Source organism: Corella eumyota, chromosome 1 (genome assembly GCF_963082875.1).
Source record: "Corella eumyota chromosome 1, kaCorEumy4.1, whole genome shotgun sequence".
NCBI classification, from domain to species: domain Eukaryota; kingdom Metazoa; phylum Chordata; class Ascidiacea; order Phlebobranchia; family Corellidae; genus Corella; species Corella eumyota.
In genome coordinates, this window is record NC_137490.1 from 18,323,225 (window position 1) to 18,336,067 (window position 12,843).

Genomic DNA, 12,843 nt, shown 5'->3' on the forward strand with positions numbered 1-12,843 from the left:
ACAACTTAAACTTAGTTACTCCGACCCAGTCTCGAGTTGCCTGTGGCAGTTTAGGATATTATAGATTATAATTGCCCAATAAATATGCTGCTCATTAAGTGCTGGCTCAGCAGGAGTTCATACCGTTTATAGCACCTTACTCAAGGGCGCTACAGCACGAGAGCAGTGGGGATTGAACAAACGACTTCATGTGTGATGTAGCGAGTGTTCTTACCACTACACCATGCTGCCGGTTTAGGTTCCTACTTACCTTCATAAATTTTAAGATTTAGGCGAAGACTAAGGTAAATTTATAAGCAAAATGCCTTTTATTTACAGCTGAATTACAACGACACAGTTTAAAAAAGTGGCAGAAAACACTAACGTTAAGAAGAGAGAGAACTAGTTTGTAAAGAAATGTGAACTTGGGAATTAAAGTGCTTTGATCTCTATACCAAAACTGGTATTTTAACATTTCAATTCTTAGTTGTTTTTTTTTTAACATGATATACAACAAATGGTTAAAGTAACAATATTTGCACATTTTAACATAATTTCATAACTAAATAGAATTGATTAAAAACAAAAACTGTGTGGTATTAGGAAATAAAATGATTGAAAATTGATATTGACAATATTAGTATATCATTAACATTTTAAGCAATCCTATGTTTGAAAACAGAACAAAATGCCTAAATATTGCAACGAAAAATACAATGTACCATTTACCACACTATAGCCTTTTTAATGGCACAAACCTTATTAAAAATATCAATGACATATGTTGTTGGCAATAACAAAAGTTTTAAAAATTAAAATAGTGATTATTTAAACATTACAAAAATGTTTCTAAAGAAATGGCATTAAAGTAACTTTTAATAACAAACTCTGGGTTTAAATTATACTTAAAAAAAAGATTTGACTTGGCAGCAAAGAAAAACATACGTTCAAAATAGGTAAATGGTTGTTACAGCAATTCGAAGTTTGTTACTTTGATTATAAGACAAACAGAGACTAGGGGCCTTAAAAACAAGCAAAATATCAAGCAAGCTTAGTGAATGAACGATATTTTTAAGTGTAGCATTGGTGAATATATAGCAAGTGGACATGTACATAAAAAGCCTCTTTAAACAGAAGCAAAGTATTATTTTTACCTTTTTAATAAAGGTAATATATTATTTAGTCATTACCTTTGTGTATATATATTTTTAAAGCTGAGTATTTTTTTGGAAAGTAAAACCTAGAGGGCAGTTAATTAACTGAATTATTGCTAATAACATATAATTTTTCTATGTTGGTAATAGTTTTATCTTTTTTAAAATAGTTTTTCAAACAAGTATGTATATACATAATTACCTAGGTCAGTTTTACTATTTTTCTGGTTTAAAATATAAAATAAAGATTTATTGAACTTTTAGAAAAACTTGTTATCCAGAAGCAATGTCTATGAGCTTACTAAAGGTTTAATCCAGAAAAAGCAAAGTTGTCGATTTATGAAACAGACGAACACGAAATACCGGGCGAACCCATTTGTGTTAAAACCTTATCAAGCCACTGTAGTGGTCCGTTTAAATGGAGTTCGATCCAGCATGGGGTTGCTGTTACTGTTTGCCTCCTGTAATAAGTAAGCAAAAATTTAAATTTTTATGCAGATTAAAGTTGTCATATTTTTAACTAACTACTAAAAAAATTTATTATTGGTTTTAACCTACAATATTTGACAAAAAGTTAATGAATTAATTGACTACCTACAGTATTTATATAACAAATAAAGCTATGCAAAGTGACAAAGTTACCTGTATTCTGCTCCCCAGCCTTTTACAAAACTCATTCTTATTGTACACATTCTAGTGAGTTGGTACACTGCCTCAAAACCTTGGTTAACAAGTTGACTTAACAATGCTGCAAACTCCTGGTTGTTAAATATCTTTAGGTTACATCCTGAATAAAAATAAATAAATTAAAAATATGATGAAATATGGCAGTAGCACGACTATATTAAAACTTCATCATTGTTATTAAAAAAATTTTAAACTTTTTGTTTTATAAATAAAAATTTTGACTTATCTAAATAGCCCAGTCATGCGATTTTAATTTATAGTAAGATATAATATACATTATGGTTCAAAACTTTAATATTTTTTGCATTATTTACCAGGTGGTATTTTGACCACAGTTGCCGGATGCCAACCATATCTCTTGTTACAATTTGGACTTTGTACGAAGATCGAACTTTCTCCCAAACACTCAGCAAATACCTCACCTCCGATATAATACAACCTCACTCCTTTGCCTTCAAGAAAACAATAAGGATGAATAATATTTAAAGTACACACTAAAAATATTTTTATTTATTGCAGGCTTTACCAACATGTCTTCTTGTCAGCTCAATATGCTGGTTGCGGTTGATATTTGAAAGCAAACCCAGACAAAACCTTTCAGAGTTTGAAGGGTCGGTAAAGCCGTCGACAGTAAGCGAAGGTTGGGATGCATGAAATGTTTCTCCAACGCGCTGGTTCATCTCATAATAGGATATTGAACACCAAAAAGGTGGCTCGCAATACGCAACAGGTTGGGCATCTACAATATCAAATTTTATATATTGTATAAGGAAATTGTTACTATACTTGGCATACTATGAGTACAAGTAATATCTTTAAAAAATGTGTGTGACACATCTATTTTAATATTAAATATAAAACTTAAACTTTTATTGGTAATGACTGTTAAAATTTGTTTAGTTTTATTAGTTAGTCTTGGAAGAAAATTTAACTTACCATGAAGACCAGTTGGAAGTGAAGGCTGGTAGCTAATATCGGAATCTGAAAAAATTTACAACATGGATAACCAAGTTTAATTTAAAACCATTTTTTAAGTACAGAAGTCTTTTTAGGTCTTTATAAACCTGAAGTATAGGAAGGTGGTTGCGGACTGTTCACAGCACTCATGTTGTGATCGTGATCAGTTGCCTCACTATCTTCACTCATGTAGCCTGGTGGGGGTGTTTCTACAAATAAATTTAAACATTAAACACATTATCTTAATAGCGTAAACTTATTCTGGTATAGTTTTTTTGTTTTTTCTAATTCAATATTTACCCGCAATGCCATAGTTTCTCTGTGGTTCTAATCCATCCACATAAGTAGCATTTTTTGGCACCGAATTGCCATCGAGATTGATTGGTGGAAGTTGATCTCTTGAGGGAAGAGGTTCAGTGGATTTGGGAACAAATACTGGGGTTAATGCTAAAAATTAAAGTATATAATTTTATTTTAGCACAAGTAAGTAGTAATTTTGCAGATTTTTTTTGTTGTATCTTAAGATTTGTTGAATTTTTTTAAACTTTAATACCATTTTTACTCCTATTACAGGTAAACACATGTTAATAATGGTAAATAATACACATTTAATTGGGTTTTTATACTAATCCATGCATCATGCGACAATCCTTATTATAAAAAGCATAAAAATAAAGGCTACTTACTTGGTGTTTCAATCTTACAATAATGAAACGGTTGAATACAAATTTCATCCGTGCTTCTTTCAAACCCATGTTTACAAGCCGGAATACATGAGAGTTCCAAGGCAGCTTTTAAGTGAGGCCATCTCCAGAACCGACAAGCCCAAACATGGGGAAGCATTGGTGGAGTTTTTGTGTTTATGGCTCTAAAATAAATTTTAAAAGTTAAAAAAATTAATCAAAATTTGGATCAAGGTTATTAAAATTACTTTTTCCACTTGCAGTTTATGCCGTAAATGAGTTTACCAATACCATTAAAAAAAACAATATACTTTCGATTGGTATTTGTATATACTTACTCTGTGCTGTTGGTGGGAATAATATCACTCTGATTCATTAAAGATCTCCATTCAGACCTAAGAAATTTAATATTGACATTAACGTTGTTTTTTATTTTATTTCATATCAAATTTTTAGTATCCTGAGAATGTGAAAACTGAGAATTTGCTGACTAGGACCATATTAATAATTTTTAGGTTATATTTGACTTACCGTACAACAGTCACACATCCCGTTGTTTGTGTTTGTTCCATTATTCCCTTTTCCAAATCATCTATAGTTTTGTTCTTTTTAAGTTTTTTTACTACAGCTTTTAAAAACTTTTCTGCTTTCTTTTCTTCAGCGTAGCCCAAATCAATTTGTTTTGCGGACAAAAGTTGCTTCACAATCTGATTTCCAGTTAGAGGAAACATATTATTTTTTTATGTTTTATCAACTTGGTTAATTGAATTAATCTAAAAAATCCAAATTTTAATAATTATTTTCTATGTTGGCCAGCGGTAATTCAAAAACGTCAAACGGTACTAACTGACAGACTGAATAAGGCCTGAAGGGTAAATATTATTATGTTGCTTGTAAATATGTATTTTTAAACCATACTAATGCTAATATGTAAGTTTTTTGATGGTAGGTTTTATTTTAAACAGGCTATCCGTCTAGTTATCTAGTCAACTGTCTTTAATGTCTTTTTTAAACAGTTGGAGCAGTTTCCCAGTTTGTAACGCTTGTACACTTTACCAACAACCTTACCAAGAGTATTTAGGAATACATTTGTTAATCTAAACCATGCTGACAACAACAAAAAAAAAAACTAATTTGTTTGTAAAAGTTTACAACATAAAGGAACCACCTTTTGCTCCCACTTTTTTTCTTGTTTTGTTTGTGGCCCTTTCATTTTTTTGCGGGTTATAATCCGGGTTGTCAAAATGGTGACCGAAACTAAAAAATGGAACCGGGCCCGAAACAATTCCTAAGTTACTTACACAATTTGTAGATGGGGCTTTAAACAATTGTTAAAAGGATAGATAAACTAAGAAGACAAGTCCACTTTAAACAGATTGTCAAATATATAAGAGATTCAATGTCTATTTAAAATGGAAGAAAAAATACGTTTGTTAGTTAAAACACTGGTATATTTGTAAAATTAAAGATCAATATTTTGCTATTAAATTTTGTTTGTTTGAGTATCATGACATATTACCTTAAAAAACGGGTTCAAAATTTATTTGGGGTTTGTTAATTATAGTGTAATACTTATTTAAACCATATTTTATTAATTAAATGAATGGCTGCAGATTTATTAATAATGTTAGTAAATACAGCAATAACTAAATACACTCTAATAAAATGTATTTATTTTTCTTTTACTATGACATCAAAAGGCTTGGGCTGAAAGGGAATGCCTTCACAAGCCTCATTTATATTTGGTAAGGAGATTTTTCTCGGATCTGGTTTAAAACTAAATTTCTGAACCAGGGTAACTAAGTAGATAAAGATTTCCATTTTAGCAAGTTGTTCACCCCAGCACACCCTTGGGCCAACTCCAAACAGCTGCACATTTTTTGATTTAACAAACTCTCCTTTTTCGTTAAGATGGCGTTCTGGCATAAATTTCTCGGGTTCATTCCAGTCTTTAGGAATATTATGAACTGCCCATATATTTGGCAGTATCTACGGTATTGATAAAAAAGTAGTTGTAAATGTTGTTCACTTTAACTTTATTTAAATATTGACAAAACTTTTCGTTTTTTGAAGCGTAACTAGTAGTCAACTTATTTTATTAACTTTTCTTTAAAAAAACGAAAATTGACTTGACATGCTTATAAATCATAAAATTAAATAGGAATTTAAATGTCTAGTCGAAAAGTAAAAGAATACTTACAGCAGTGCCCTTCGGCAAAAGGTAGCCTCCGATTATGACGTCAGCACTCGTAGCATGAGCTAAACCGGACGGTGCCACGGTTCTAAATCTGTATAACTCCTTAAGAAAAGCAGAAGTGTAATGCATTTGATCTCTATGTTCGTATTGCACAATTCTTTCGGCACCTTTTAAATAAAAAACTCAGATTAATATTAACATTAAGATTTGTTAAATAATTTACATACCAATTACGTCCATAATTTCTTTGTGAATTCTCTTTTTAGTTTCGGGGTAATGCAACAAGCACAAGATACCCCAAAGAAGTGTAGCAGATGTTGCTTCTGCGCCACCTAAAAATAATCCTCTGACAAAATGCAAAAGCTGCTTGTCCTGTAAAGTAAAACGTTAGCAGCTTACATAAAATACTTTTGCCTGGAATTTACCATTCTACCTACATTAAAACTAGAATCCTTGTTTTCTTTTATTTTCAAGATGTACGCATCGGTAAAATCACGAATATTGTTTTCGTCGAATGTTTTCTTGTGTTCATCAATAAGCTGTTTAATCAAAGCTAAAGAAACAAGGTGTTTATTTATATGTATAGTAATTTCACGTTATTGAAAACATACCTAAATCTTTCTTTGTCTCTCTGATAAGCTTCTTTACGTGTCCTCGAAACGGTGGTATGTGCTCTAACATTGGAGATAAAGCTAAAATTTTGAATGTTCGAACTGTTTCGGGTTCCGTTAAACTAAAAAAACAGTAAACTTGTTATTTAATTTCGCTCACTCTTTTTTTTTCACTTACATACTTACGTTGTTGAAATGTTTCTCACGATCTCAGTAAAGATCGGATCATCATAGTTAAATCGGGAGCCCAAAACAACGCTAGCAACATTGTTACACAGCGACAACGCTATATCATTCTATAAAATGACAGTGGTTTATCATTGATATTCAAAAAATACCAACTTTTAAACACTATTTGATATCGTTTTGGACTACCTTCAAATCGCACGGTTCTTCATTTTTTAATCGAATAACTTCGCTTAGATAATTATTTCTTCTCTTATACGATCCTCCATATTTTTCTTTCCAACACCAAACCTAAAAAGAATAAAAAATATTTTAGTTGTAGATCAATTTTAAATTTAATAAATTTAACAATATGATATCTGCTGACTCACCCACGTAATGTAGTTAAGGCAAAGTGTCTTTGAGATTTGTAAGTTTTTTCGAAATTCATAGCAACGATACTCATATTTTTAGTTGTTTTTTGCATAAATGGGATTTCGGTTCTATTTGAACTGTAAGCGCCATTTTTAACAAAAGCCTAAATGTTAAAAATTTTTAAGTTGGGGTGACATCTTTTTTAACATATATTTTTACTTCTTATATGCAATAAGTTTTATAAGGCACTTTCAAAAATATATTTATATGAAAATTTGTTTGTGTAATTGATAGTTTTACCTCGTATATTGCTTCACTGTCATTAAGAACAACCCATTCTTTCATTCCTATTCGAATGGAAAAAATACTTCCGTAAGTTTTTGCAAAATCCAGAAATTTTACTTCAGGGGCTGAACCCAGAAAGGGAATGCAACCCAGGATTGGAATACCCCTCGGTCCAGGTGGAAAATTATTACAAGGTCGTTTAAACCAGTAATAAAACAGAATTCCACCGATTAATAAACTTAAAATCGTGGAATAATTTACCACGTTATCCAAAATCAACAACATTTTTTTCTGTTTTGAAAAAAATTCAATATATGTTATTGTTTAGTAACATTGCTAGAATCTAATTCACCTGCATAATTTAGCCAACTTAACTGATAACAGCTCAATTTTGCAACTAGACGTTACAAGACCTTAAACGTGTTAAGTAAATTGCTTTAAATAACGATTAACAAAAGTCAATATTAAACTTGAATATTGACTTTACCATGTACTTAGGCTCACCTTTAGACGTTGTAAAGTTAAAAAAGTGTCACAAGTTTATGTAACGTGCATGTTACTTGATTGTAGAACTATCTATGTGAACATCGCGCCAACTTAAAAACCTTTTTTGACAGTTTACAAATAGTTAATTGTTCAAGTTTATTGTTATTTCAAGTTATACTTATCGTACAATGATATAGTTAGCAAAGCAAAATCACTTAAAAGTTATTAAAGAAATTAACAGAAATACACAGATTACCGCAATTGTTTTATGTAAAGCATTCTATAACTAATATATATATATACACAAGCACATCAATTTATCTTTCTTTGGCTACCACCTTAAAGGGCATTGGTACAACTGCAAGACCTTCGTAAGCTTTATTAATTTCTGGTAGAGAATCATCACTTGGATCCGGCTCAAAGTGAAACTTTTGCACCAAGGATACAAAGTAGATAAATACTTCCATTCTTCCGAGTTGTTCTCCTAAACAAGCACGGGGACCAATGCCGAATGGAATCACATTTGGAGATTTAACAAATTCTCCTTTTTCGTTAAGATGGCGTTCGGGCATGAATTTTTCTGGCTCGTTCCAGTCTTTAGGGCTATTATGAGCTCCCCATATGTTTATCAGGATCTAAAATAATAACATTTTCACCACACGTGTGTACTATTGTATTACGTATTTTGTTTAATCAAATGTCTTTTAACTTAAGGTAAACTATACCGAAGTGGCTTTGGGAAGGCGCAAACCTCTTAAAATAAGTTCACTACTAGTACAGTGAGGTGCACTTAGCGGTGCAATGGTTCGAAATCTGTAAACCTCCTCGACAAAGGCAGAAGTATAGTGCATTTTTTCTCTATGTGAGTATGATACATTTCCCTCAGCTCCTATACAAAATAAATAATATATATTTCATTTTTATCAACACGCATTTTAAAAACTTTGCCGCAAAAAGTTAACTGCACTATCATACCCACGACATCAATGATTTCTTTGTAAATTTTCTTTTCCGTCTGAGGGTAATGCAACAAGCACAAGATATTCCAAAGGCATGTACTAGTTGATGTTTCTGTGCCAGCCAAAAATAGTTCTCTAATATATTGCAGCAGTTGGAGATCCTGCAAGTTTAGTGTAAACGTTTTAAACAAAGACAGTAGCTGTTTGCAAACGAATTTTACCAACTTCTTTTCAAGTTTAGGCTAGCTTGTTGTACACTTAGTAATATTAGCACAACGACTTTAAAGTTTAAACAGGCGGTAGTTATTGTTTATTAGGTTTGAGGCATATTCTGCAACGTTTTATTTATATCACGAGTTGGCCTCGTGTTATATAACAAAATAATGTTTGCTAACTGTAAATTCTGGATTTCCATCCTCCCTCATTTTTGCAATGAATGCGTCAGTAAAATCACGAAGATTGTTTTTGTCAAATGTTTTCTTGTGCTCATCAATAAGTTGTTTAAATATTGCTAAAAAAACACATAGGGTATTTACATGCAAAGTTTGTTTTGCTTATAAATATTACTTAACCAATTTTAAATCCTAAGTAAAATACCCAATTCTTTCTTTATCTCTCTTAGAATCTTTTGTAAATGACCACGAAATGGTGGCAGATATTCCAACATTGGAGTCAATGTTATTATCTTGAATGTTCGAACAGTTTCAGGATCTGTCAAACTATTTTAAATAATTTTACAGTTTATGTAATAACATATGTTGTATTGTGCACAAAGAATAATACCAATTAGACTTACGTCATTGCAATAACTCGAATTATTTCGTTGAACATTGGATCATCATAGTCGAAGCGAGAACCAAATATAACAGCTGCGATGTTGTTACAAATTGATTTAGAAATAGCATTCTGCAAATAAAACACGTTGCATAATGTTTCCTTATTTAATAATAATATTACATTTTAGTACCTTAATATCAAATGCTTTTTCTTTATGTGACCGAAAGACTTCGCTCAAATAATTAATTTCATCCGTGATACGATCTTCCATACTTTTTTTTCCGACTCCAAATCTAAAAAAAAAATTTAATATTAATGTATTTTTACTTTTTAGTTACAGTAAAGACAATATAAAATTTATTTATTTTATTTAAAATCGACTTACCCTCGTAATGTAGTTAAACCAAAGTGTTTCTGAGACTTAAAAAACTTTTCGTAGTTTAATGTAAGAATGCCTAGGTAGTCAGAGGTTTTTTGCATAAATGGTGTTCTGGTTCTATTGGAACTGATTGCTCCATTTTTAAGTAAACCCTGTAGAATAACGCAAAATTAAGATCTTTTTTGTACTAAAATTAAATAATATAGCATTTTACCTCATGTATTGCCTCGCTGTCGTTTAGAACAACCCATTCTTTTGTTCCAATTCGAATTGAGAAAATATTTCCATAGGTTTTTGCATATTCCAGGAATTTTACTTCAGGGGTCAAACCCAGAAATGGTATGCAACCCAGAAATGGAAAACCTCTTGGTCCAGGTGGGAAATTACTACAAGGTCTTTTGAACCAGGAATAAAACAAAATTCCACCTATGACTATGCTTACTATAGTGGGAAAACTCATCACATTTTCCCATTCCAACAACATTTTCAGTATTTTCTTTTAAAATTATTCTCTAGTAGAGTAAAATTTTGTTTTTTAAAGTTTTATTTTTGTTGCATGGAATTTGGTATGCCAAACAAATCGCCTTTTTTTTTTGCTTGCCTAATTTACTCACTGATATCTATTAATTTTTGCCTTGCATACTTTTATTGTCACATCAGCAAATTAAGAGTTTATATTCTAGACTTTACTTAACAAGAACAAGGCTGTTCACAATAGGGTAATTATTAACTCACGTAAGCATATCACAAGTGTTCTCTTTTAATAAATGAAATTTTTATTTGTTGATTTGCTTGCTATATGCTACAATAATTAAATGTAGCTATGCAATGTTATATTTTGTTATGTCGTGATTTTTGAAATTTACAATGTTAAAATTAAAAGATTTTTGAATTATATTATATTCACATTTTCCAATATATACAACGAAGACGATCGTTTGCAATTAAAAAAGAAGCCTTTTTAGACACAAAGTTTTTTAACTTTTAAAATCTACAACAAACTAATATTTTTTCCTAGGGGCTTTAATATACTTGGTGTTGACTCAAAACTTTATTTTACCCTCGCATTGTAGATACTCCAAAATGCTTTAAAGACGTAGGTTTTATCGTATTTTACTGAAGCAACCCCAATGTAATTTGAACTTTTCTCAATAAGTGGAGACGGTGGTCTGGTTGCAGTATGGGCTCTATTTTTAAGCGAAACCTTAACGCAATTGTTTTTTCTAAACCTTATTATTTTATATACGAAAATTTAACTAGATGACAAGAACATTATCTCATTGCAAATTAATACCCGATGAAATGCTTCGCTATCATTTAGAACAACCCATTCTTGCCTTCCTATTTGAACTAAAAAAATATTTCCATAAGTTTTTGTATACTCTAGAAATTTTACTTCTGGTCGTACACCCAGAAATGGAATGCAACCAAGAATTGGAATTCCTCTCGGCCCAGGTGGAAAATTACTACAAGGTCGTTTAAACCATAAATAAAACAAAATCCCACCGATAATCAAACTTAAAATCGTTGGAACGTTGACGATATTATCTATTGTTACTAACGTCGTAAGTTTTTCACTTCCCATAGTTTGTTTTTTGTTATTTAAAAAAAAAATTGTTTTTGTTTAAGACCTTATCTACAAACATAACCATTTACTACAATCGAATTTCTGCCTATGCTTTAATATGGATATTTGCAAAACGAAAATTAAAATTGTTTTGTAAAATCGTGCAACCTCGAATGTGGTTGCAGCGAATTTGCAAAAAAAACACGTAATTTCGTGTCAAACCATTACAAAAACGATTAAACGTCAGCAAGTTCTTTTACGGCCGGCAATAAATAATTAAGTTTCTAATTTTAAAAGAGCACGAATAGATGCATTTTGCATGCCAATGTTATATAACTTGTTCCAATCCAATCAAAAATTGTTGATTATTATATTTGAACTTCTTCTCTTTTTAACTTAATATTCTGCATTTTATTTTTGGCGATACTAAAAAAAAACACGCCCTTACTTTATTTTTTGCAGTTACATGTAGAACAACGTAGTTTTTTTTATTAACCTTAAAATTACGTATATTATCCTTACTGTAATTTTTGCTGGGCGGCAATGCGTAATGCGTTTTTCTCTTTAATCTTTATTTACGGCAATAAACACTTACAATTTTTTTAAATAGTTTAAGAAAATAGTTATTAGAGCATAAGTTGAACCCCATAACAACAGAACACGAACGAGTGCACGAACATCATTTATATTACAATTAAACACGAACTCGACCTTTTTAAAGTTTGTGAAAGGTTTTGTTTAAAATCTTTAAAAATAGCAATGGAACTAAATTTTTATCGTTGTTTCTAAAAACATTAGATTCATTTAATATTTTAAATGTAATTAAAATATTAAAAAACTAAATTAAAATAAATAAAAAGTGTAAACATATTGTTTAAATTTTCAAACTAAGTGATAATTGATGTACATGAAAAAAACAATTAATTCTTGGAACAGTAACATCTGTTAAAAAGCATGGAAACGTTTACTTTTGCCATAAGCGTGGCTCGTGTAGATTTACGTCATAAGCGCGCTTTAACGAAAAATTCCTTTAACAGCAAGTCCTGAGTGTTGCAACATAAAGTAAAGTTTTAAGTCAAATTTGATTAGGTGATTTAATTTTTATTTGTTTTAATTAAAACTTAAAGGTAAGTTCAGGTGTTTGATATTTTTGCATTATATTTATTAGTTAAATATTTAGTTATAATATTGTTTAGTTTTTTTAAACATTTGAATATTTTAACAAAAAATTATTTGGTATGAAATGATAAATGCTCTAAGGGCTATTGTAATGATTTGGCATTATGTTTTAAAACTAATTTTTTTTTTAGGTATCTAAGTTGAAATTTGCTCTGATGTAACATCTTGTGGCCAATAATTTTCACAGATGTTTCAGGTGATATTTTGTTTCATATTTTAATAATATTGTAAAGAACAATTTTTGTAACTTCATATTTTAAGTAATACATATTTGCAAACATGATTCAACCTAACTTAACGAGCAGACACTACTGTAAAGTAACTACTTATGTTTTTAAAATTAAAAATTCTATTATTATTACAGCCTATTTAAACTAAAATGTGACACATAAAAAATAATATT

General features: G+C 30.4%; 1 protein-coding gene across 1 annotated transcript; it reads right to left on the reverse strand.

Moving 5' to 3' along the window:
* Positions 1-295: 295 nt before the first annotated feature.
* On the reverse strand, positions 296-4,228 carry LOC145764192 (SMAD family member 3-like). The gene is made up of 10 exons (XM_082575796.1): positions 3,992-4,228; positions 3,799-3,855; positions 3,464-3,645; positions 3,078-3,224; positions 2,885-2,986; positions 2,757-2,801; positions 2,347-2,559; positions 2,135-2,272; positions 1,776-1,920; positions 296-1,594 (listed from the first exon to the last, which is right to left on the reverse strand). Exons 1-10 carry the CDS (start codon positions 4,189-4,191, stop codon positions 1,471-1,473), a joined length of 1,353 nt encoding a protein of 450 aa, XP_082431922.1. The 5' UTR covers positions 4,192-4,228; the 3' UTR covers positions 296-1,470.
* Positions 4,229-12,843: the final 8,615 nt, after the last annotated feature.